The sequence below is a fragment of the Somniosus microcephalus genome, chromosome 9, assembly GCF_052327205.1.
Source record: "Somniosus microcephalus isolate GS21.2 chromosome 9, FLI_Smic_1.0, whole genome shotgun sequence".
NCBI lineage: Eukaryota > Metazoa > Chordata > Chondrichthyes > Squaliformes > Somniosidae > Somniosus > Somniosus microcephalus.
The window spans coordinates 249,314,081-249,341,611 of NC_140995.1; the positions used below are offsets into that span (position 1 = coordinate 249,314,081).

At 52.8% G+C, this 27,531-nt stretch overlaps 1 protein-coding gene across 5 annotated transcripts in view; it reads left to right on the forward strand.

The window, feature by feature from the left end:
- The window catches only part of LOC147113203 (phosphofurin acidic cluster sorting protein 1-like), a 795,587-nt gene that overhangs the window by 630,572 nt on the left and 137,484 nt on the right, over positions 1 to 27,531 (forward strand). For 2 of the 5 annotated variants that reach the window (XM_085998126.1, XM_085998127.1), the window contains one exon: positions 2,042 to 2,099. The exons of the other annotated variants lie outside the window; for them this stretch is intronic. In XM_085998126.1, coding sequence (XP_085854252.1) covers positions 2,042 to 2,099 — 58 coding nt within the window. The remainder of the gene's footprint in view (positions 1 to 2,041; positions 2,100 to 27,531) is intronic. 5 annotated transcript variants of the gene reach the window in all.

The window sequence follows — 27,531 nt, forward strand, 5'->3', positions numbered from 1 at the left end:
AGAATGTTCTTGTGCGCTCACGGTTCATGTGATATACAGTTCCAGGGTGGGGGGGAGAATGTGACTATGATATATGGGGCAGTGCGGTTAGCAGTTCAGTAGGCGCACTGCCTGTGGGTAGAAACTGTTCTTGAACCTGCTGGTCCTGGTTCGGATGCTGCGGTACCGACGGCCGGACCGCAGGAGGGGGAACAGTTCGTGCCCAGGGTGATTGGGGTCCTGGATGATGGAGCGGGCCTTGTTCCGACACCTAATCTGAAAGATCTCCTCGATGGATGGAAGTGCACACCCGATGATCTTTTCTGCCGTCCTCACAACCCTCTGGATGGCTTTCCTGTCCAGTGCAGTGGTGTTACCATACCACACATTGACACCACCCGTCAGGACGCTCTCTATGGTGCCGCGGTAAAAGTTCACAAGCCACTGTGTGCTTATGCCGCATTTCCTCAGGCACCGTAGAGGGTAGAGGCGCTGGTGTGCCTTCTTCAGCATGGCTCAGTGTTGTGATTCCAGGCCAGGCCATCGGAGATCTGCAGTCCCAGGAATCGGAAGCAACTGACGACTTCCGCTGGTGTCCCGTCTATGCTGATGGGGCGGTGGTTCCCGCGGTGGCTTCTGAAGTCCACGATGAGCTCCTTAGTCTTGCCAATGTTCAGGGCAAGGTTATTGTCATTGCACCATCTCATCAGCTGCACTATCTCATCTCTGTACTCCGTCTCATCGTCGTTGCTTATCAGGGCAATTACTGTGGTGTCGTCGGCAAACTTGATGATCCGGTTGTTGCTGTGTATGGCTGTACAGTCATGTGTAAACAGAGAGTACAGCCAAGGACTGAGGCAGCAGCCTTGTGGCGCTCCGGTGTTGAGGACCAGAGTGGATGAGGTGTTGTTCCCTATTTTCACCACTTGGGGCCTACCAGTCAGGAAATCCAGAATCCAATTGCAGATGGGGGTGCCCAGGCCTAGGTCCCTCAGTTTCAGGACCAGCTTGGAGGGAATAATAGTATTAAATGCAGAACTGTAGTCAATGAACAACAGTCTGACGTAAGTGTCCCTCCTGTCTAGGTGTTCCAGGGCAGTGTGTAGTGTTAGGGAGATGGCATCGTCTACAGACCTGTTCGCCCTATATGTGAACTGGAACGGGTCCAAGGAGTCGGGGATGATGCTGCTTATGTGTGTCATGACCAGCTTTTCCAGGCACTTCATGGCTATGGATGTTAGAGCCACTGGACGATGGTCATTGAGGCCTGTTACCTTGGTCTTCTTAGGTAACGGCACAATGGTTGTCTCCTTGAAGCACACTGGTACAACAGACTGCTGCAATGAGATGTTAAAAATGTCCGTGAACACAGGAGCCAGCTGGTCTGCGCAGGTCTTGAAGACACGGGGTGGAACCCCGTCTGGGCCGGCTGCCTTCCGTGCTTTCACTCTCCTGAAGGTTCTCCGGACCTCGGACTCAGTCAGCTGTAATGTGTAATCCTCTGGGTGGCTGGGGGTTTTGATGGCCGGCTCAGTGTTCTCCCTCTCAAAGCGAGCATAAAAAGTGTTCGGCTCGTCTGGTAGGGAGGGATCGGTGTTGGTGACTCCCGCTGAGCTCCCCTTGTGGTTGGTGATGGCCCTTAGTCCCTGCCACATGCGTCTGGCGTCAGAGCCCCCGCCGTACTGGGACTCCAGTTTGTTCTTATAGTCTCTTTTTGCTGTTTTGATGGCCTTTCTGAGGTCATACTTGGCCTTCTTGTAGAGTTTGGTGCCCCCTGATTTGAAAGCGGTACACCGTTCTCTTAGTTTGTTGCGGATGTCTGAGTTCATCCATGGTTTGCGGTTGGGAAATAAACGGACAGTCTTGGTGGGAATGCATTCATCCACCAGTCTGTTGATGTATCCAGTGACGTGGCCTGCATACACATCCAGGTCTGGGTTCTTGAAAACACTCCAGTCCGTTATTTCCAGCCCGCCCTGCAGTTGTAGTTCTGTGTCCGCTGTCCAGCTTCGCACCATTTTCACTGTTGTGGGTGTGCTCTTTAACTTCTGTTTGTAAACAGGAAGTAGGAGCACGGAGACGTGGTCTGACTTGCCGAAGCCCGGCCGAGCAATGGCATGGTAGGCGTGTTTTATTGTTGTGTAGCAGTGATCTAGAGTTTTTCCATTTCTCGTCGGACAGGAGATGTGTTGAAAGTATTTCGGCAATACTTTCTTTAGATTACAGTGGTTAAAGTCTCCCGCAATGATGGGAACTGCCTCGGGATACCGGTTCTGAAGTTTGCTAACCTCACTGTAAAGTTCGCTCAGTGTAGTGTTAGCGTCGGCTCGTGGCTGGATGTAAACTGCTGCCATGAGAATAGCAGAGATTTCCCTCGGTAAATAAAAAGGGCGACACTTGATTGTTAGTAGTTCCAGATTAGGTGAACAATGTTGTGAAAGTACCTGGACATCTGTACACCAGTTGTTGTTGATCAGGCAGCAGACACCCCCGCCTCTGTTCTTCCCCATTGAATCAGCTGTTCTGTCGGCCCGAAACAAAAAGAATCCCTGGGGCTGCACCGCCTCGTCAGGTATCATGGAGGTTAGCCACGACTCTGTTAGGAACATGACACGGCACTCCCTAATGTCCCGCTGTGAGGCGATACGGCAATTCAGCTCGTCAATCTTATTTGCCAGAGATTGAACATTGGCAAGGAGAATGCTGGGCAAGGCTGGTTTCCACCCCCGTCGGTGTGATCTAACTAGCAGGCCTGCCCGCGGCCCCTACCTGCGGGCTCGTCTGCACCTACTCCCCGGGGCCTGATGGTTCTGGTCGAGGGGTGGGCTCCCCTGCCCCCGCTGCTCTCCATTGTCCCTCAGTACCTCCACAGGTAAGTCCTTTGTTAAGTTTCTGGTTGTGATGTCTGTATTTCCGTAAAAATCCACTGAAATGTTCCGTAAGTCTAAGAGTGTTTGGCGACTATATATAATAACCACTTTCGCGCTCAGGACACACATGATAATAAATAAAAAGTACGTAAAATGTACAAGAAAAAGCAGTGGCGAGGCAAACAGGCCTCAAAGCGGCGGCAGCATCAGCGGACCCGCGGGAGATGAGGCGGCCGAGCGGCGGCAGTGATAAAAGCAGCGGCGAGGCAGATAGGCCCAGAGTGGCCGCAGCAACAGCAGACCCGTGGGAGACGAGGCGGCGGCTGTGAGGCAGGTAGGCCCAGAGGTGAGGCAGGTAGGCCCAGAGGCGAGGCAGGTAGGCCCAGAGTGGCCGCAGCAGCAGCAGACCCGTGGGAGACGAGGCGGCGGCTGTGAGGCAGGTAGGCCCAGAGTCGAGGCAGGTAGGCCCAGAGGCGAGGCAGGTAGGCCCAGAGGCGAGGCAGGTAGGCCCAGAGGCGAGGCAGGTAGGCCCAGAGGCGAGGCAGGTAGGCCCAGAGGCGAGGCAGGTAGGCCCAGAGGCGAGGCAGGTAGGCCCAGAAGCAAGGCAGATAGGCCCAGAGGTGAGGCAGATAGGCCCCAAAGCGGCGGCAGCAGCAGCGGACCCGCAGGAGCCGAGGCGGCCGAATGGCAACGATGAGGCAGGTAGGCCCAGAGGCGAAGCAGGTAAGCCCAGAAGCAAGGCAGGTAGGCCCAGAAGCAAGGCAGATAGGCCCAGAGGCGAGACAGATAGGCCCCAAAGCGGCGGCAGCAGCAGCGGACCCACGGGAGACGAGGCGGCCGAGCGGCGACGGAAAGGCAGGTAGGCCCAGAGGCGAGGCAGGTAGATAGGCCCCAAAGCGGCGGCAGCAGCAGCGGACCTGCGGGAGACGAGGCGGCCGAACGGCGACGATGAGGCTGGTAGGCCCAGAGGCGAGGCAGATAGGCCCCAAAGCGGCGGCAGCAGCAGCGGACCCGCGGGAGACGAGGCGGCCGAGCGGCGACGGAAAGGCAGGTAGGCCCAGAGGCGAGGCAGGTAGATAGGCCCCAAAGCGAAGGTAGAGCGGCAGCAGCAGCGAAAAAGGGTGGAAAATTCAAAAATAAACAAAGCTGTGGGAGCTCACAGAGACACGTCTGCTCTCCTCCAGCGCCGTTTGTTGCAAATTACGCATTACGGGAAACTCTCGATTTACCGGCACCCAAACAACCGGAAATCTCGGTTAACCGGCAAAGTTCAGGAATAGGTTCAGTTAAGTTTTTCTTCATATTAGTGGCCGTTTCTTGATTCTTGGCTGCGTAATCTGTAATGTATATACCTTTAAGGGGGGACCTACTTTTTATAGCTCATGTATACTGCAGTACCGGCAGTGACCACACCTGTATATAGCACTGAGTAGTAATCTGTACAGACCAGTTCCCGTGTGAGCCACGTTGAGTAAACACCTGTTATACCGTTCTCCTGCAGTCTGTGTCTTATTATACACAGACACAACATTGGCGACAAGGCAAGTTCGAACCTACCTGCAACTCTGCATCACCTCCCGGGGATTCGTTCCTGGAGATCAGTGGATTGGAGGTCAAGGCCAGAGACTCGGGCGTCAACCACGGGCAACCGCCCAGTCATCCAGCAGAGACTCGAGAATTGCGGGGGAGGCTGTCGAGAGCCAGGCTTGGCTTTCCAGTCGAGGTGGTCCAGCGAAACGGGCTGGCAACAGGTAGTGCGCAGACCTTTCCCGGACAGCAGCGGGCTAGAGCCCGACCGAGCGGCACAGCAAAGGGCCGAGCAGCGTCGACGGGGGAGAGAGAGAGAGGGCAGAGCGCACAGGGCACAGCCGGTGTTCAGGGGCCGAGCAGCGTCGGAGAGAGGGAGAGAGAGATGCACAGAAACCCGCAAGGCGCCGCCATTGCCACGAGGACCGCCGAGAGCGGTGTTGGCAGCAGCACAGGAGAAGCGCGCAAAACCTACAGGGCGCTGCCATTGCCACGAGAACCGCCGGGAGCGGCGTTGGCAGCAGCGGGGGAGGAAGGAAAGCGCGGGAGACGCCATTTTAAGTCATTGGGAGACGCCATTTTAAACCACACCCAAAATGCCGAAGAATGGCAGTATCACCGCATTTGACAATGAAGTCGAAGATTGGACTACATATGTCGAACGAATAGAGGTATACTGCAAGGCAAATGAGGTGTCAGATGACAAGAAAGCGTCGGTATTGTTAAATTTAATGGGTGCAAAGACGTATGGTTCATTACGAAATCTAGTAACCCCAACGAAGCCAATGGAAAAGAGTTTTGAAGACATAGTAACGATACTACAGGAACATTTAAACCCCACACCGCTGCTGATAGCAGAAAGATTCAAATTTCACAAACGGAACCAGCATAAGGATGAAAGCAATGCTGATTATTTAACAGAACTGCGCAAACTATCGAAACACTGCCAGTTTGGAGCGGGACTGGCAGATACCTTAAGGGACAAGTTTGTGTGTGGACTTCAAAGTGAAGGAACCCAGAAACGGCTTTTATCTGAAAAGGACCTTACGCTGGAAAAGGCTTTCAGCATTGCAGTATCATATGAAGCAGCAGCACGGGGCGCTGCAGAGATACAACAGAGACCGCAAGAATATGGCACAAACGAAATGTCATATGGAACAGAGAAGTGCTATCGCTGCGGCAGAACAACACACGACCAGAATGATTGCTGGTTCAAAGACAAAGTGTGCAGACAGTGTGGAAAAGTAGGACACATAGCACGAGTCTGCAGGTCGGGAAAGAAAACCAGCAATAAGAAACCTACCAAAGAAAAGTACAAGAAGGTACATAAGATGACGGAGAATAGTTCAGACGAACAAAAGAGTGATAACGACTCCGAAAGCAGGGAACTGAGTTGTCTGAAACTACATAATGTGATCACAACGGAGGATCACCGAACCATTTGGGTCACTCTCAAGATAGCAGGAGTCCAGGTAAAGATGGAATTGGACACAGGATCAGCCCTAACAGTCATAAACCGACGGGACTACGAGCGGCTATCCTCACACATACCCTTGAGAGACACAAAAATTATTTTGAAGACGTACACGGGGCAAAAAGTCTACCCCAAAGGAAAAATAAGGGTGACCGTTATATATAACGATAAGGAAACACCAAAACTAGACCTGTATGTATTGCAAGATGGAGGACCACCATTACTGGGACGTGAATGGATCCGGAAAATACAACTGGATTGGCATTCCATACAGGCACTGACTGTGGCTGACAAAAAGGATGACGACGTCACAGCTGGGCGACTGTCAAAGATCCTAACTGACGCGAAATAAGTGTTCCAGCAAGGACTCGGAACACTAAAAGGCATGACAGCGACGGTTAAAATTGAAGAAAACGCAAGCCCAAAATTTTTTAAAGTCCTTATGCACAAATTCTCGGACGGCTCAGAGAGGCCAATAGCCTTTGCGTCTCGATCACTAACCTCAGCCGAGCATAACTACTCCCAGATTGACAGGGAGGCCCTCAGCCTAGTGTGGGGAGTGAAAAAGTTCAATCATTATCTGCACGGGCAGAAATTCACCTTGCTGACTGATCACCAGCCTCTTGTCTCCATTTTTAATCCGAAGAAGGGCGTTCCGGTGATGACTGCGCAACGACTACAAAGATGGCCACTTTTCTAGGGGCGCACCACTATGAGATTGAATATAAGGGCACGAAACAGCATGGAAATGCTGATGGGCTATCACGCCTGCCACTGCCTACTGCGGAGGAAGCACCAGCAGTGGATCCTGTCGAAATATTCCATTCGACTATAGTTGAATACCTACCGGTAACTAACGCTTGTATCGAAAAGGAAACCCGAAATGACCCAACACTGTCTCGGGTATATGATTTGACGGTGAAGGGATGGCCAGCACATGGCGACTCACTGTTGCCAGCATTTTCGACAAGGAGAGAACAGCTGTCAGTGTGCCGGGGACCTTGATGTGTGGATCCCGAGTGGTAATTCCACCCAAGTTAAGGGATAGAGTGCTCAATGAGCTTCATGAGGGTCATCTGGGAGGGGTAAAAATGAAAAGCCTAGCCAGGGCTTATGTGTGGTGGCTGGGAATCGATAAACAAATCGAGGACCTGACCAAGAGCTGCTCAGGATGCCAGAAAGTCCAAAATGCACCACCGCAGGCCCCTCTACACCCATGGGAGTGGCCCTCATCTCCATGGCAACGGGTGCATATTGATTTTGCTGGTCCATTCATGGACTCAATGTTTTTAATAGCCGTGGATGCGCACTCAAAATGGCCTGAGGTCATCAAAATGTCCTCCACCACCACAGAGAAAATTATTGCAGTCCTACGGACCATTTTTGCCAGGAATGGCTTGCCAGAACAAATTTGCTCCGACAACGGACCACAGTTTGTGTCCGAAGAGTTCCGGAGGTTCTTGAAAAAGAATGGGGTAAGGCATTACACATCCGCCCCGTATCATCCAGCCACAAATGGATTGGCTGAGAGGTTCGTACAAACCTTTAAGAAGGCAATAAAGGCTATGTACAATGACAACATTCCGCTGCGGCACAAGGTGGACAATTTCCTGTTCGCCTACCGGAATGCGACACATGCAGTCACCAACCAGGCCCCAGCCATGATGTTCTTTAACCGAAGGTTAAGATCTCGCCTGGATTTGCTCAGACCAAACGTACGAAGAGATGTTGAGAGTAAGCAATTCCAGCACATCCATGAGAAGCCAACAAGGAGCTTCAATGTAGGGCAACCAGTCTTGGCCCGCGACTACTGAACAGAAAAATGGCAGCCAGGAACGATATGCACACGGCAGGGCCCACTAATGTACACAGTGGACGTTGGGGAGAGCATCGTGAGACGCCATGCTGACCAGATCCTAGAGTCACAGGAACAAGTCAACCCCATGCCTCGCCCATACGTACCTGGTGATGAACCCGACGTACAGGTCGCATCTACCCCAGAAACAGTAGCATCGGAAGCTGATGAACCAACCGACGACAGGGGGCCAGAATCGCCTCCGCACCAAGAGCAAGACACTCGGGAAAGGCGCTATCCAGAAAGGATCAGGAAGCCTCCCCAAAGACTGAATATATAAATAGACTATTTTCAGCTAATGTTGCATGTTAAAAGTGTTAATTGTAATTAGTTTGATATTTAATTGTTAAATGAGTGTTATGGTACTGTTAATCTAAAAGGGGAGGAATTGTAATGTATATACCTTTAAGGGGGGATCTACTTTTTACAGCTCATGTATACTGCAGTACCGGCAGTGACCACACCTGTATATAGCACTGAGCAGTAATCTGTACAGATCAGTTCCAGCGTGAGCCACGTTGAGTAAACACCTGTTGTACCGTTCTCCTGCAGTCTGTGTCTTATTATACACAGACACAACATAATCGGGGGTTTCTGCACTTGTTGCTAAGCAACAGGGGCGCTTGGTCTGTGGCCGGGTTCTTGCAGCTGTTGCTAAGCAACAGGGAAGCCTGGATTTGTTGCTGTGTACGGAGCTCTCGTACCTTTTACTATAACTCTCTGTAATCCGGACTTTTTGATAAACCGGCACCACGCCGGTCCCGTCGGTGCAGGATAAAAAAGAGTTTCCTGTATTTCCTTGAATGTTAGCCATTGTATGTCCACCTTCATACCTTTTAATGTAGTCTCCCAATCTACCATGGCCAACTTGTCCCTCATACCCTTGTAGTTTCCTCTGTTTAGATTGAAGACCTTAGTTTCAGATTGGACTACATCACTCTCAAACTTAATGTAAAATTCAATCATATTATGGTCACTTGTCCCTAAAGCCCCTTTACCACAAGATTATTGATTAGCCCTTTCTCATTACACAGTACCAGATCCAGAATAGCTTGTTCCCTGGTTGGTTCCTCCACATACTGAGCCAGGAACCCATCTCGCATGCATTCCAAGAATTCGCCCTCCATACCATTAGTGGTAATTTGATTTGCCCCGTCAATATGTAGATTAAAGTCCCCCATGATTACCGTATTGCCCTTGTTACATGCAATTCTAATTTCTTGATTGATGCTGTGCCCTACATTACCATTACTGTTTGGTGGCCTATACACAACTCCCACCAATGTTTTCCGCCCTTTGCTGTTTCTTAGCTCCACCCAAACTGATTCCAGTTCTACATCACGATCTGCCGAGCCAAGATCTTTTATCTCTACCATACCGATCTCATCCCTTATTAACAGTGCTACGCCACCTCCTTTTCCTTTTTGTCTGTCCTTCCTAAATGTTGAGTACCCTGGAACATTCAGTTCCCAGCTTTGGTTACCCTGCAACCATGTCTCTGTAATGGCAATTACATCATATCCATTTACATAGAAGCAGGAGTAGGCCATTCGGCCCTTCGAGCCTGCTCTGCCATTCAACGAGATCATGGCTGATCATCCAAACCCTAGCACCCGGTCCCTACACCGACAGCCATCCCACCCAAGCCCTATCCCCGTAACCGCACGTATTTAATCCTCCCTAACACTAAGGGTCAATTTTTTTTTATCATGGCCAATCAACCTAACCCACACATCTTTGGACTGTGGGAGGAAACCGGAGCACCCGGAGGAAACCCACGCAAACACGGGGAGAATGTGCAAACTCCACACAGACAGTCACCCGAGGCCGGATTTGAACCCGGGTCCCTGGCGCTGTGAGGCAACAGTGCTAACCACTATGCCACCGTGCTTCTATTAGTGCCATTAATTCATCCACCTTGTTGCAAATGTTACGTGCATTTAGATAAAGTGCCTTCACCTTTGCCTGTTTAATATTTTTCTGCACTTTGGCCCTCTTTACTGTTGGCCTTTGTTTCTGCTCCCCACTAGTTTTGCTGACTACTTTTCTAACTTGCACTTCCAGCTTTGTTTCTCTTCGTTCTGGGTCCACACTTAGGTTCCCAGCCCCCTGACAAACTAGTTTAAATCCTTCCCAACAGCACTAGCAAACCCCCCTGCGAGGATGTTGGTACCGTTTCTGCCAAGGTGTAATCCACCCAGCTTGTACAGGTCCCACCTTCCCCAGAATCGGTCCCAATGCCTCAGAAATTTAAATCCCTCCCTCCTCCACCATCTCTCCAGCCACGCATTCATCTGGTCTATTCTCCTATTTCTGCTCTCACTAGCACGTGGCACTGGGAGTAATCCTGAGATTACTACCTTTGAGGTCCTGCTTTTTAATTTATTTCCTAGCTCCCTATATTCTGCTTGCAGGACCTCATCCCTCTTTCTACCTATGTCGTTGGTACCAATATGGACCACGACCTCTGGCTGTTCACCCTCCCCCTTCAGAATGTCCTGCAGCCGTTCAGTGACATCCTTGACCCTGGCACCAGGGATGCAACATACCATGTCTTCAGTCACGTCTGCGGCCACAGAAACATCTACCTGTTTCCCTTACGATAGAATCCCCTATCACTATTGCTCTCCCACTCTTTTTCCTCCCCTCCTGTGCAGCTGAGCCACTCGTAGTGCCATCGACTTGGCTCTTGCTGCATTCCCCTCAGAAACCATCTCCCCCAGCAGTATCCAAAACGGAAAATCTGTTGGAGAGGGAGATGGACCCTGGGATTCCTGCACTACCTTCCTAGTTCTTTTACTCTGCCTGGTGGTCACCCATTCCCTTTCTGTCTGTGCACTCTTTACCTGCGGTGTGACCACCTCATTAAACATGCTATCCATGTAGATCTCAGCTTCGCGGATGCTCCACAGTGACTCCAGCCGCAGCTCCAACTCCGAAACGCGGATTTCGAGTAGCTGCAGCTGGAGACACTTCCTGCACGTGTTCACCCTCGACACCGAAAGTGTCCCTGACTTCCCACATGGCACAGGAGGAGCAGTCCACGCTGCCGAGTTGCCCTGCCATGTCCTACCCTTAATTTACTCCCTTTACTTCCTTTAAATTAAAGAATATTAAATACACTAGGGACCTTACTTCACTTTACACACTACTTACTCTAAACTAGAGACCTTACTTTTACTTTAACAACTGGTCTGTAGAAATACTCACCAGGTCCTACTTACCAATCAGCTCCTTCCCCGGTTGTGACGTCACTTTAGCGGTTTTGCAGTTTTCACACTCCTTACTTGTGCCATGTAGATGGTGGAAAGGCTTTGGGGAGTCAGGAGGTGAGACACTCGCCGCAGAATACCTAGCCTCTGACCTCCTCTTCCTTAGTAAATACTGATACAAAATACTCATTAAGTAATCTAGCCTTGCCCTGTGCCTCTAAGCATATATCACCTTCTTTGTCCCTAATAGGCCCCACCCCGCCTCTTATGTGGCTGGTCCAGTTAAGTTTCTGGTCAGTGGTGACCCCCAGGCTGTTGATGGTGGGGGATTCGGCGATGGTAATACCGTTGAATATCTTGGGAGGTGGTTAGACTCTCGCTTGTTGGAGATAGTCATTGCCTGCCGCTTCTGTGGCGTGAATGTTACCTGCCACTTATCAGCCCAAGCCTGAACGTTGTTCAGGTCTTGTTGCATGCGGGCATGTACTGCTTCATTATCTGAGGAGTTGCGAATGGCGCTGAACACTGTGCAGTCATCAGCGAACATCCCCATTTCTGACATGTTGGAGGGAAGGTCATTGATGAAGCAGCTGAAGATGGTTGGGCCTAGAACACTGCCCTCAGGAACTCCTGCAGCGATGTCCTGGGGCTGTGATGATTGACCTTCAATCACCACAACCATCTTCCTTTGTGCTAGGTAGAAAGAGGGATGAGGTCCTAGGTAGCAGATTAAAAAGCAGGACTTCAAAGGTTGTAATCTCTGGATTATTCCCGGTGCCACGTGCTAGTGAGTATAGGAATAGGAGGATAGAGCAGATGAATGCGTGGCTAAAGAGTTGGTGCAGGAGCGAGGGCTTTAGTTTCCTGGATCACTGGGTCTGTTTCTGGGAAGGTGGGACCTGTACAAGTCGGATGGGTTGCACCTGAACTGGAACAGGACCAACATCCTTGCGGGGAGGTTTAAACTAATTTGGCAGGGGGATGGGATATGGAGTGGAGCTATAGTAGGGGGTGATGCACAGCCAAATATAGAGGAAAAAACAAGTCAGTCTGGAAGGCAGAGCAAATATGTAACGGCGCAAGGGAGTATGGCAAGGCTGGATGGCATTTTAATGCATAGAAACATAGAAGATAGGAGCAGGAGTAGGCCATTCGGCCCCTTGAACCTGTTCCGCCATTCAATGAGATCATGGCTGATCATTCAAATTCAGTACCCTGTCCCTGCTTTCTCCCCATATCCCTTGATCCCTTTAGCCTTAAGAAATATATCTAACTCCTTCTTGAATATATTTAATAAGTTGGCCTCAACTGCCTTCTGTGGTAGTGAATTCCACAGGTTCACCACTCTCTGGGTGAAGAAATTCCTCCTCATCTCTGTCCTAAATGGCCTACCCCTTATCCTTAGACTGTGACCCCTGGTTCTGGACTCCCCGACCATCGGGAACATCCTTCCTGCATCTAGTCTGTCTAGTCCTGTTAGAATTTTATAAGTATCAATGAGATCCCCTCTCATTCTTCTAAACTCTAGCGAAAATAAATCTAATCGACCCAATCTCCCTTCATACGTCATTCCTGCCATCCGAGGTATCAGTCTGGTGAATCTTCGCTGCACTCCTTCCATGGCAAGAACGCCCTTCCTCAGATAAGGCGACCAAAACTGCACACAATACTCAAGGTGTGGTCTCACCAAGGCCCTGTACAACTGCAGCAAGACATCCTTGCTCCTGTACTCGAACCCTCTCGCTATGAAGGCCAACATACCATTTGCCTTCTTAACTGCCTGCTGCACCTGCATGCTTACCTTCAGCGACTGGTGCACAAGGACACCCAGGTCTCGTCGCACTTCCCCTTTTCCCAATCTATTGCCGTTCAGATAATAATCTGTCTTCCTGTTTTTGCCACCAAAGTGGATAACCTCGCATTTATCCACATTATACTGCATCTGCCATGCATCTGCCCAATCACCCAACCTGCCCAAATCATACTGGAGTTTCTCTGCATCCTCCTCACAGCACAAACGCCCACCCAGCTTTGTGTCGTCTGCAAACTTGGAGATATTACATCTAGTTCCTTCGTCTAGATCATTAATATAGGCAAGGAGTCTTATGAATAAGGCAGATGAATTGAAGGTGTTGATGAACACATGGGGGTATGATATTGTTGCTATCACAGAGACATGGTTGAGGGAGGGGCAGGACTGGCAGCTCAATATTCCGGGGTATAGAATCTTCAGGCGAGACAGAAGGGGGTGTAAAAGAGGAGGGGGTGTTGCAATATTAATCAAGGAGTCAATTACTGCAGTAAGGAGGGATGATATCTTAGCAGGTTCCTCTAATGAGGCCATATGGGTAGAACTTAAAAACAAAAAGGGGGCAAGCACTTTGCTGGGAGTGTACTATAGGCCCCCAAACAGTCAGGGGGAGATAGAGGAACAGATATGTAGGTAAATCTCAGAGAAGTGTAGAAATAATAGGGTAATAATAGTAGGGGATTTCAACTTCCCCAATATTAACTGGGATAGTCAGAGTGTGAAAGGCTTGGAGGGTGCGGAATTCTTAAAGTGCATTCAGGAGAGCTTTTTGAGCCAACATGTAGAAAGTCCTACAAGAGAGGGGGCGGTACTGGACCTAATTCTAGGGAATGTAGCCGGGCAAGTGGTAGAAGTGTCAGTAGGAGAGCATTTTGGTGACAGTGACCATAATTCGGTGAGATTTAAGGTAGTCATGGAAAAGGACAAAGATGGACCAGAAATAAAGGTTCTAAATTGGGGGAAAACCGATTTTAATATGATAAGGCAGGATCTGGCCAAAGTGTACTGGGATCAGCTACTTGTAGGAAAATCCACATCAGAGCAGTGGGAGTCATTCAGAAAGGAAATGGAGAGTGTACAGCACCAACATGTTCCTGTAAAAGTCAAGGGTGGGACCAACAAGTCCAGGGAACCCTGGATGTCAAGGGACATACAAGAATGGATTAGGAAAAAAAGGGAGGCTTTTGGCAGATACAAAGGACTAAAAACAGTGGAAGCCCTAGAGGAGTATAGAAAGTGCAGAGGGGTACTTAAAAAAGAAATTTGGAGAGCGAAGAGAGGGCATGAAAAAACACTGGCGGGCAAAATAAAGGAAAATCCCAAGGTGTTTTATAAGTATATTAAGGGCAAGAGGATAACCAGGGAAAGAGTAGGGCCCATTAGGGACCAAAGTGGCAATCTGTGTGTCGAGCCGGAAGATGTAGGTGAGTTTCAAATGAATATTTTGCATCTGTGTTCACTATGGAGAAGGACGATGTAGGCATAGAAATCAGGCAGGGGGGTTGTGATACACTTGAACAAATTAGCATTGAGAGGGAGGAGGTACAAGCGGTTTTAGCGGGCTTAAAAGTGGATAAATCCCCAGGCCCAGACGAGATGTATCCCAGGCTGCTGTGTGAGGCAAGGGAGGAGATTGCAGGGGCTCTGACACAAATTTTCAGAACCTCTCTGGCCACAGGGGAGGTGCCAGAGGACTGGAGAACAGCTAACGTAGTACCATTATTCAAGAAGGGTAGTAGGGATAAACCAGGGAATTACAGGCCAGTGAGCCTAACATCAGTGGTAGGGAAATTATTGGAAAAAATTCTGAGGGACAGAATTAGTCTCCACTTGGAGAGGCAAGGATTAATCAGGGATAGTCAGCATGGCTTTGTTAGGTGGAGATCATGTCTAACCAATTTGATTGAATTTTTCGAGGGGGTGACTAGGTGCGTGGATGAGGGTAGTGCAGTTGATGTAGTCTACATGGACTTCAGTAAGGCTTTTGACAAAGTCCCACATGGGAGACTGGTCACGAAGATAAGAGCCCATGGGATCCAGGGCATTTTGGCACATTGGATCCAAAATTGGCTTAGTGGCAGGAGGCAGAGGGTGATGGTCGAAGGTTGTTTTTGTGACTGGAAGCCTGTGTCCAGCGGTGTACCGCAGGGATTGGTGCTGGGTCCCTTGCTGTTTGTAGTGTACATTAATGATTTAGATATGAATGTAGGAGGTATGATCAGTAAGTTCGCAGATGACACGAAAATTGGTGGTGTGGTAAATAGCGAGGAGGGAAGCCTCAGGCTACAGGATGATATAGACGGGATGGTTAGATGGGCAGAACAGTGGCAAATGGAATTTAACCCTGAAAAGTGTGAGGTGATGCATTTTGGGAGGACTAACAAGGCAAGGGAATACACAATGAATGGTCGGACCCTAGGAAGAACAGAGGATCAGTGGGACCTTGGTGTGCATGTACATAGATCCCTGAAGGCAGCAGGACAGGTAGATAAGGTGGTTAAAAAGGCATATGGGATACTTGCCTTCATTAGCCGAGGCATAGAATATAAGAGCAGGGAGGTTATGATGGAGCTGTACAAAACGCTAGTTAGGCCACAGCTGGAATACTGTGTGCAGTTCTGGTCGCCACATTATAGGAAGGATGTGATTGCATTGGAGAGGGTGTAGAGGAGATTCACCAGGATGTTACCTGGGCTGGAGCGCTTCAGCTATGAAGAGAGACTGGACAGGCTGGGGTTGTTTTCCTTCAAGCAGAGAAGGCTGAGGGGGGTCCTGATTGAGGTGTACAAAATTATGAGGAGCATAGATAGGGTAGATAGAAAGGAACTTTTCCCCTTAGTAGAGGGGTCAATAACCAGGGGGCATAGTTTCAAGGTGTTTTAGAGGGGATTTGAGGAAAAACTTTTTCACCCAGAGGGTGGTTGGAATCTGGAACTCACTGCCTGAAAGGGTGGTAAGAGGCAGGAACCCTCACAACATTCAAGAAGCATTTAGATGAGCACTTGAAATGCTATAGCATACAAGGCTATGGACCAAGTGCTGGAAAATGGGGTTAGAATAGATAGGGCTTGATGGCCGGCGCAGACACAATGGGCCGAAGGACCTCTTTCTGTCCTGTATGACTCTACGACTATGACTCCAGCCTGTGGAGCATTTTCCCCCGATTCACATTGACTTCAGTTTTACTAGGGCTCCTTGATGCTACACTCTGTCAAATGCTGCCTTGATGCCAAGGGCAATCACTCTTACCTCACCCCCTGGAATTCAGCTCTTTTGTCCATGTTTGGACCAAGGCTGTAATGAGGTCGGGAGCCGAGTGGTCTTGGCGGAACCCAAACTGGGCATCAGTGAGCAGGTTATTGGTGAGTAAGTGCCGCTTGATAGCACCACAGGGATCGGTGCTAGGACCCCAGCTATTCACAATATATATAAATGATCTAGACGAGGGAACTAGATAGAAACATAGAAGATAGGAGCAGGAGTAGGCCTTAAGAAATATATCCAACTCCTTCTTGATGAATTGGCCTCTACTGCCTTCTGTGGTAGAGAATTCCACAGGTTCACCACTCTCTGGGTGAAGAAATTCCTCCTCATCTCTGTCCTAAATGGCTTACCCCTTATCCTTAGAAGTAATATCTCCAAGTTTGCAGATGACACAAAGCTGGGTGGGTGTTTGTGCTGTGAGGAGGATGCAGAGAAACTCCAGGATGATTTGGACAGGTTGGGTGATTGGGCAGATGCATGCCAAATGCAGTATAATGTGGATAAATGCGAGGTTATCCACTTCGGTGGCAAAAACAGGAAGACAGATTATTATCTGAACGGCAATAGATTGGGAGAAGGGGAAGTGCAACGAGACCTGGGTGTCCTTGTGCACCAGTCGCTGAAGGTAAGCATGCAGGTGCAGCAGGTGGTTAAGAAGGCAAAATGGTATGTTGGCCTTCGTAGCGAGTGGATTCGAGTACAGGAACAAGGATGTCTTGCTGCAGTTGTACAGGGCATTGGTGAGACCACACCTTGAGTACTGTGTGCAGTTTTGCTCGTCTTATCTGAGGAAGGATGTTCTTGCCATGGAGAGAGTGCAGCGAAGATTCACCAGACTGATACCTGGGATGGCAGGCATGACGTATGAGGAGAGATTGGGTCGATTAGGCTTATATTCGCTGGAGTTTAGAAGAATGAGAGGGGATCTCATTGAAACTTATAAAATTCTAACAGGACTAGACACAAGAAGGATGTTCCTGATGGCAGGGGAGTCCAGAACCAGTGGTCATTTAGGACTGAGATGAGGAGGAATTTCTTCACCCAGAGAGTGGTGAACCTGTGGAATTCTCTACCACAGAAGGCAGTTGAGGCCAATTCATTAAATATCAGGGACAGGGTACTGAATTAGGATGATCAGCCATGATCTCATTGAATGGCGGAGCAGGCTCGAGGGGCCGAATGGCCTACTCCTGCTCCTATGCCTATCCTGCTGGCAGGACAGGACATACCCAGGGATGGTGATGGAGGAGTTTGGGACATTGGCTGAAAGGTATGATTCTGTGAGTATGACTATGTCAGGCTGTTGCATGACTAGTCTGTGGGACAGCTCTCCCAATTTTGGCACAAGTCCCCCGATATTGGTGAGGAGGACTTTGCAAGGTCGACTGGGCAGGGTGTGCCATTGCCATCTCCATAGCCGTTGCCAAGGTCAATACCGGGCAGCCCCTCTGATTCTTACTATGTTTCGTAGTAGTTTCTTACAACTGAGTGTCTCGCTCGGCCATTTCAGAGGGCAGTTAAGAGTCAACCACATTGCTGTGGGTCTGGAGTCACATATCGGCCAGACCGGGTAAGGACGGCAGATTTCCTTCCCTAAAGGACATTAGTGAACAAGGTGGGTTTTTACGACAATCCAGTAGTTACATGGTCACCATTACTGACACTAGCTTTTTAATTCCAGATTTATTTAATTAACTGAATTTAAATTCCCCAGCTGCTGTGGTGGGATTTGAACCCATGTCTCTGGATCATTAGTCCAGGTCCCAGTGACATTACCACTACGCTACCGCTCATTGGCTGTAAAGCACTTTGGGACGTCCGGTGGTCGTGAAACGCTGGAGAAAAGCAATTCTTTCTTTTTTCCAAATTGGTACAATTGTAATGTCGAGGGAGGGATTTTAACTCCCCCTCACCCACCAGAAACCAGGCTCCCTCCGATCCTCCCCCGCCCCCACCGCACCACCCCCCCCCCGGTCCTGATATTAACCAGCTCTTCCCCCCCCTCCCCTCCTCCCCCGCAGTCCTGATATTAACCAGCTCTTACCCCCTCCCTCCAATCTTCCCTTAGTGCTGGGACCGATCCCTGCATCCCAACCACCTGTGCATTGCTCACTGAGAGTCCCAGGACAGGAGCAATGTGAGAGGGACGGTGCAGTGCCTGACTCAGCCTCTCGGGCCACATCGTACAGCAGAATCAGCTCCAAGTCACTTGGTTTGGGGAGAGAGCTTTGCTAATTGGAAAATCTTTGTGAATTTCAGGTTCCAGGTCAGAAGAACCCAGCATTAAGTAACTGGTTTGCTTTCTGTGTTGTTTATCTGATTGTTTTGAACGTCAACATAACCTGACCTTTGAGTTTTCAGTCTGGGCTGTGACAGACAAAACGCAATGGTTTTCTTACCTCCAGGCTGCACGATTCCAACACTCTCCTGGCCGGCCCCACATCTTCCACCCTCCGTAACCATCAACTCATCTAAAACTCTGCTGCGCCATATCCTAACTCACACCGAGTCCCGTTCATCCTGCCCGTGTCCTAACTCACACCGAGTCCCGTTCATCCTGCCCGTGTCCAAACTCACAGCCAGTCCCGTTCATCCTGCCCGTGTCCTAACTCACACCGAGTCCCGTTCATCCTGCCCGTGTCCTAACTCACACCCAGTCCCGTTCATCCTGCCCGTGTCCTAACTCACACCGAGTCCCGTTCATCCTGCCCGTGTCCTAACTCACACCCACTCCCGTTCATCCTGCCCGTGTCCTACCTCACACCGAGTCCCGTTCATCCTGCCCGTGTCCTAACTCACACCGAGTCCCGTTCATCCTGCCCGTGTCCTAACTCACACCGAGTCCCATTCATCCTGCCCGTGTCCTAACTCACACCGAGTCCCGTTCATCCTGCCCGTGTCCTAACTCACACCGAGTCCCGTTCATCCTGCCCGTGTCCTAACTCACACCCACTCCCGTTCATCCTGCCCGTGTCCTAACTCACACCCACTCCCGTTCATCCTGCCCGTGTCCTAACTCACACCGAGTCCCGTTCATCCTGCCCGTGTCCTAACTCACACCGAGTCCCGTTCATCCTGCCTGTGTCCTAACTCACACCCACTCCCGTTCATCCTGCCCGTGTCCTAACTCACACCGAGTCCCGTTCATCCTGCCCGTGTCCTAACTCACACCCACTCCCGTTCATCCTGCCCGTGTCCTAACTCACACCCACTCCCGTTCATCCTGCCCGTGTCCTAACTCACACCCACTCCCGTTCATCCTGCCCGTGTCCTAACTCACACCCAGTCCCGTTCATCCTGCCCGTGTCCTAACTCACACCGAGTCCCGTTCATCCTGCCCGTGTCCTAACTCACACCGAGTCCCGTTCATCCTGCCCGTGTCCTAACTCACACCCACTCCCGTTCATCCTGCCCGTGTCCTAACTCACACCCACTCCCGTTCATCCTGCCCGTGTCCTAACTCACACCCACTCCCGTTCATCCTGCCCGTGTCCTAACTCACACCCACTCCCGTTCATCCTGCCCGTCTCCTAACTCACACCGAGTCCCGTTCATCCTGCCCGTGTCCTAACTCACACCCACTCCCGTTCATCCTGTCCGTGTCCTAACTCACACCGAGTCCCGTTCATCCTGCCCGTGTCCTAACTCACACCCACTCCCGTTCATCATGCCCGTGTCCTAACTCACACCGAGTCCCGTTCATCCTGTCCGTGTCCTAACTCACACCCACTCCCTTTCATCCTGCCCGTGTCCTAACTCACACCGAGTCCCGTTCATCCTGCCCGTGTCCTAACTCACACCCACTCCCGTTTATCCTGCCCGTGTCCTAACTCACACCCACTCCCGTTTATCCTGCCCGTGTCCTAACTCACACCCAGTCCCGTTCATCCTGCCCGTGTCCTAACTCACACCCACTCCCGTTCATCCTGCCCGTGTCCTAACTCACACCCACTCCCGTTCATCCTGCCCGTGTCCTAACTCACACCGAGTCCCGTTCATCCTGCCCGTGTCCTAACTCACACCGAGTCCCGTTCATCCTGCCCGTGTCCTAACTCACACCCACTCCCGTTCATCCTGCCCGTGTCCTAACTCACACCGAGTCCCGTTCATCCTGCCCGTGTCCTAACTCACACCCACTCCCGTTCATCCTGCCCGTGTCCTAACTCACACCGAGTCCCGTTCATCCTGCCCGTGTCCTAACTCACACCCACTCCCGTTCATCCTGCCCGTGTCCCAACTCACACCCACTCCCGTTCATCCTGCCCGTGTCCTAACTCACACCGAGTCCCGTTCATCCTGCCCGTGTCCTAACTCACACCGAGTCCCGTTCATCCTGCCCGTGTCCTAACTCACACCCACTCCCGTTCATCCTGCCCGTGTCCTAACTCACACCCACTCCCGTTCATCCTGCCCGTGTCCTAACTCACACCCACTCCCGTTCATCCTGCCCGTGTCCTAACTCACACCCACTCCCGTTCATCCTGCCCGTGTCCTAACTAACACCCACTCCCGTTCATCCTGCCCGTGTCCTAACTCACACCCACTCCCGTTCATCCTGCCCCGTGTCCTAACTCACACCCACTCCCGTTCATCCTGCCCGTGTCCTAACTCACACCCACTCCCGTTCATCCTGCCCGTGTCCTAACTCACACCCACTCCCGTTCATCCTGCCCGTGTCCTAACTCACACCCACTCCCGTTCATCCTGCCCGTGTCCTAACTCACACCCAGTCCCGTTCATCCTGCCCGTGTCCTAACTCACACCGACTCCCGTTCATCCTGCCCGTGTCCTAACTCACACCGAGTCCCGTTCATCCTGCCCGTGTCCTAACTCACACCCACTCCCGTTCATCCTGCCCGTGTCCTAACTCACACCCACTCCCGTTCATCCTGCCCGTGTCCTAACTCACACCCACTCCCGTTCATCCTGCCCGTGTCCTAACTCACACCCACTCCCGTTCATCCTGCCCGTCTCCTAACTCACACGAGTCCCGTTCATCCTGCCCGTGTCCTAACTCACACCCACTCCCGTTCATCCTGTCCGTGTCCTAACTCACACCGAGTCCCGTTCATCCTGCCCGTGTCCTAACTCACACCCACTCCCGTTCATCATGCCCGTGTCCTAACTCACACCGAGTCCCGTTCATCCTGTCCGTGTCCTAACTCACACCCACTCCCTTTCATCCTGCCCGTGTCCTAACTCACACCGAGTCCCGTTCATCCTGCCCGTGTCCTAACTCACACCCACTCCCGTTTATCCTGCCCGTGTCCTAACTCACACCCACTCCCGTTTATCCTGCCCGTGTCCTAACTCACACCCAGTCCCGTTCATCCTGCCCGTGTCCTAACTCACACCCACTCCCGTTCATCCTGCCCGTGTCCTAACTCACACCCACTCCCGTTCATCCTGCCCGTGTCCTAACTCACACCGAGTCCCGTTCATCCTGCCCGTGTCCTAACTCACACCGAGTCCCGTTCATCCTGCCCGTGTCCTAACTCACACCCACTCCCGTTCATCCTGCCCGTGTCCTAACTCACACCGAGTCCCGTTCATCCTGCCCGTGTCCTAACTCACACCCACTCCCGTTCATCCTGCCCGTGTCCTAACTCACACCGAGTCCCGTTCATCCTGCCCGTGTCCTAACTCACACCCACTCCCGTTCATCCTGCCCGTGTCCCAACTCACACCCACTCCCGTTCATCCTGCCCGTGTCCTAACTCACACCGAGTCCCGTTCATCCTGCCCGTGTCCTAACTCACACCGAGTCCCGTTCATCCTGCCCGTGTCCTAACTCACACCCACTCCCGTTCATCCTGCCCGTGTCCTAACTCACACCCACTCCCGTTCATCCTGCCCGTGTCCTAACTCACACCCACTCCCGTTCATCCTGCCCGTGTCCTAACTCACACCCACTCCCGTTCATCCTGCCCGTGTCCTAACTAACACCCACTCCCGTTCATCCTGCCCGTGTCCTAACTCACACCCACTCCCGTTCATCCTGCCCCGTGTCCTAACTCACACCCACTCCCGTTCATCCTGCCCGTGTCCTAACTCACACCCACTCCCGTTCATCCTGCCCGTGTCCTAACTCACACCCACTCCCGGTCATCCTGCCCGTGTCCTAACTCACACCCACTCCCGTTCATCCTGCCCGTGTCCTAACTCACACCCAGTCCCGTTCATCCTGCCCGTGTCCTAACTCACACCGATTCCCGTTCATCCTGTCCGTGTCCTAACTCACACCGAGTCCCGTTCATCCTGCCCCGTGTCCTAACTCACACCGAGTCCCGTTCATCCTGTCCGTGTCCTAACTCACACCGAGTCCCGTTCATCCTGCCCGTGTCCTAACTCACACCCACTCCCGTTCATCCTGCCCGTGTCCGAACTCACACCCACTCCCGTTCATCCTGCCCGTGTCCTAACTCACACCGAGTCCCGTTCATCCTGCCCGTGTCCTAACTCACACCGAGTCCCGTTCATCCTGCCCGTGTCCTAACTCACACCGAGTCCCGTTCATCCTGCCCGTGTCCTAACTCACACCGAGTCCCGTTCATCCTGCCCATGTCCTAACTCACAGCGAGTCCCGTTCATCCTGCCCGTGTCCTAACTCACACCCACTCCCGTTCATCCTGCCCGTGTCCTAACTCACACCGAGTCCCGTTCATCCTGCCCGTGTCCTAACTCACACCGAGTCCCGTTCATCCTGCCCGTGTCCTAACTCACACCCACTCCCGTTCATCCTGCCCGTGTCCTAACTCACACCCACTCCCGTTCATCCTGCCCGTGTCCTAACTCACACCCACTCCCGTTCATCCTGCCCGTGTCCTAACTCACACCGGGTCCCGTTCATCCTGCCCGTGTCCTAACTCACACCGAGTCCCGTTCATCCTGCCCGTGTCCTAACTCACACCCACTCCCGTTCATCCTGCCCGTGTCCTAACTCACACCCACTCCCGTTCATCCTGCCCGTGTCCTAACTCACCTGCCCGTGTCCTAACTCACACCGAGTCCCGTTCATCCTGCCCGTGTCCTAACTCACACCCACTCCCGTTCATCCTGCCCGTGTCCTAACTCACACCCACTCCCGTTCATCCTGCCCGTGTCCTAACTCACACCCACTCCCGTTCATCCTGCCCGTGTCCTAACTCACACCGAGTCCCGTTCATCCTGCCCGTGTCCTAACTCACACCCACTCCCATTCATCCTGCCCGTGTCCTAACTCACACCGAGTCCCGTTCATCCTGCCCGTGTCCTAACTCACACCCACTCCCGTTCATCCTGTCCGTGTGCTGACTCACACCCACTCCCGTTCATCCTGCCCGTGTCCTAACTCACACCCACTCCCGTTCATCCTGCCCGTGTCCTAACTCACACCGAGTCCCGTTCATCCTGCCCGTGTCCTAACTCACACCGAGTCCCGTTCATCCTGCCCGTGTCCTAACTCACACCGAGTCCCGTTCATCCTGCCCGTGTCCTAACTCACACCCACTCCCGTTCATCCTGCCCGTGTCCTAACTCACACCCACTCCCGTTCATCCTGCCCGTGTCCTAACTCACACCCACTCCCGTTCATCCTGCCCGTGTCCTAACTCACACCCACTCCCGTTCATCCTGCCCGTCTCCTAACTCACACCGAGTCCCGTTCATCCTGCCCGTGTCCTAACTCACACCCACTCCCGTTCATCCTGTCCGTGTCCTAACTCACACCGAGTCCCGTTCATCCTGCCCGTGTCCTAACTCACACCCACTCCCGTTCATCATGCCCGTGTCCTAACTCACACCGAGTCCCGTTCATCCTGTCCGTGTCCTAACTCACACCCACTCCCTTTCATCCTGCCCGTGTCCTAACTCACACCGAGTCCCGTTCATCCTGCCCGTGTCCTAACTCACACCCACTCCCGTTTATCCTGCCCGTGTCCTAACTCACACCCACTCCCGTTTATCCTGCCCGTGTCCTAACTCACACCCAGTCCCGTTCATCCTGCCCGTGTCCTAACTCACACCCACTCCCGTTCATCCTGCCCGTGTCCTAACTCACACCCACTCCCGTTCATCCTGCCCGTGTCCTAACTCACACCGAGTCCCGTTCATCCTGCCCGTGTCCTAACTCACACCGAGTCCCGTTCATCCTGCCCGTGTCCTAACTCACACCCACTCCCGTTCATCCTGCCCGTGTCCTAACTCACACCGAGTCCCGTTCATCCTGCCCGTGTCCTAACTCACACCCACTCCCGTTCATCCTGCCCGTGTCCTAACTCACACCGAGTCCCGTTCATCCTGCCCGTGTCCTAACTCACACCCACTCCCGTTCATCCTGCCCGTGTCCCAACTCACACCCACTCCCGTTCATCCTGCCCGTGTCCTAACTCACACCGAGTCCCGTTCATCCTGCCCGTGTCCTAACTCACACCGAGTCCCGTTCATCCTGCCCGTGTCCTAACTCACACCCACTCCCGTTCATCCTGCCCGTGTCCTAACTCACACCCACTCCCGTTCATCCTGCCCGTGTCCTAACTCACACCCACTCCCGTTCATCCTGCCCGTGTCCTAACTCACACCCACTCCCGTTCATCCTGCCCGTGTCCTAACTAACACCCACTCCCGTTCATCCTGCCCGTGTCCTAACTCACACCCACTCCCGTTCATCCTGCCCCGTGTCCTAACTCACACCCACTCCCGTTCATCCTGCCCGTGTCCTAACTCACACCCACTCCCGTTCATCCTGCCCGTGTCCTAACTCACACCCACTCCCGGTCATCCTGCCCGTGTCCTAACTCACACCCACTCCCGTTCATCCTGCCCGTGTCCTAACTCACACCCAGTCCCGTTCATCCTGCCCGTGTCCTAACTCACACCGATTCCCGTTCATCCTGTCCGTGTCCTAACTCACACCGAGTCCCGTTCATCCTGCCCCGTGTCCTAACTCACACCGAGTCCCGTTCATCCTGTCCGTGTCCTAACTCACACCGAGTCCCGTTCATCCTGCCCGTGTCCTAACTCACACCCACTCCCGTTCATCCTGCCCGTGTCCGAACTCACACCCACTCCCGTTCATCCTGCCCGTGTCCTAACTCACACCGAGTCCCGTTCATCCTGCCCGTGTCCTAACTCACACCGAGTCCCGTTCATCCTGCCCGTGTCCTAACTCACACCGAGTCCCGTTCATCCTGCCCGTGTCCTAACTCACACCGAGTCCCGTTCATCCTGCCCATGTCCTAACTCACAGCGAGTCCCGTTCATCCTGCCCGTGTCCTAACTCACACCCACTCCCGTTCATCCTGCCCGTGTCCTAACTCACACCCACTCCCGTTCATCCTGCCCGTGTCCTAACTCACACCGAGTCCCGTTCATCCTGCCCGTGTCCTAACTCACACCCACTCCCGTTCATCCTGCCCGTGTCCTAACTCACACCGAGTCCCGTTCATCCTGCCCGTGTCCTAACTCACACCCACTCCCGTTCATCCTGCCCGTGTCCCAACTCACACCCACTCCCGTTCATCCTGCCCGTGTCCTAACTCACACCGAGTCCCGTTCATCCTGCCCGTGTCCTAACTCACACCGAGTCCCGTTCATCCTGCCCGTGTCCTAACTCACACCCACTCCCGTTCATCCTGCCCGTGTCCTAACTCACACCCACTCCCGTTCATCCTGCCCGTGTCCTAACTCACACCCACTCCCGTTCATCCTGCCCGTGTCCTAACTCACACCCACTCCCGTTCATCCTGCCCGTGTCCTAACTAACACCCACTCCCGTTCATCCTGCCCGTGTCCTAACTCACACCCACTCCCGTTCATCCTGCCCCGTGTCCTAACTCACACCCACTCCCGTTCATCCTGCCCGTGTCCTAACTCACACCCACTCCCGTTCATCCTGCCCGTGTCCTAACTCACACCCACTCCCGGTCATCCTGCCCGTGTCCTAACTCACACCCACTCCCGTTCATCCTGCCCGTGTCCTAACTCACACCCAGTCCCGTTCATCCTGCCCGTGTCCTAACTCACACCGATTCCCGTTCATCCTGTCCGTGTCCTAACTCACACCGAGTCCCGTTCATCCTGCCCCGTGTCCTAACTCACACCGAGTCCCGTTCATCCTGTCCGTGTCCTAACTCACACCGAGTCCCGTTCATCCTGCCCGTGTCCTAACTCACACCCACTCCCGTTCATCCTGCCCGTGTCCGAACTCACACCCACTCCCGTTCATCCTGCCCGTGTCCTAACTCACACCGAGTCCCGTTCATCCTGCCCGTGTCCTAACTCACACCGAGTCCCGTTCATCCTGCCCGTGTCCTAACTCACACCGAGTCCCGTTCATCCTGCCCGTGTCCTAACTCACACCGAGTCCCGTTCATCCTGCCCATGTCCTAACTCACAGCGAGTCCCGTTCATCCTGCCCGTGTCCTAACTCACACCCACTCCCGTTCATCCTGCCCGTGTCCTAACTCACACCGGGTCCCGTTCATCCTGCCCGTGTCCTAACTCACACCGAGTCCCGTTCATCCTGCCCGTGTCCTAACTCACACCCACTCCCGTTCATCCTGCCCGTGTCCTAACTCACACCCACTCCCGTTCATCCTGCCCGTGTCCTAACTCACCTGCCCGTGTCCTAACTCACACCGAGTCCCGTTCATCCTGCCCGTGTCCTAACTCACACCCACTCCCGTTCATCCTGCCCGTGTCCTAACTCACACCCACTCCCGTTCATCCTGCCCGTGTCCTAACTCACACCCACTCCCGTTCATCCTGCCCGTGTCCTAACTCACACCGAGTCCCGTTCATCCTGCCCGTGTCCTAACTCACACCCACTCCCGTTCATCCTGTCCGTGTGCTGACTCACACCCACTCCCGTTCATCCTGCCCGTGTCCTAACTCACACCCACTCCCGTTCATCCTGCCCGTGTCCTAACTCACACCGAGTCCCGTTCATCCTGCCCGTGTCCTAACTCACACCGAGTCCCGTTCATCCTGCCCGTGTCCTAACTCACACCGAGTCCCGTTCATCCTGCCCGTGTCGTAACTCACACCGAGTCCCGTTCATCCTGCCCGTGTCCTAACTCACACCGAGTCCCGTTCATCCTGCCCGTGTCCTAACTCACACCCACTCCTGTTCATCCTGCCCGTGTCCTAACTCACACCGAGTCCCGTTCATCCTGCCCGTGTCCTAACTCACACCCACTCCCGTTCATCCTGCCCGTGTCCTAACTCACACCCACTCCCGTTCATCCTGCCCGTGTCCTAACTCACACCCACTCCCGTTCATCCTGCCTGTGTCCTAACTCACACCGAGTCCCGTTCATCCTGCCCGTGTCCTAACTCACACCCACTCCCGTTCATCCTGCCCGTGTCCTAACTCACACCCACTCCCGTTCATCCTGCCCGTGTCCTAACTCACACCCACTCCCGTTCATCCTGCCCGTGTCCTAACTCACACCCACTCCCGTTCATCCTGCCCGTGTCCTAACTCACACCGAGTCCCGTTCATCCTGTCCGTGTCCTAACTCACACCCACTCCCGTTCATCCTGCCCGTGTCCTAACTCAC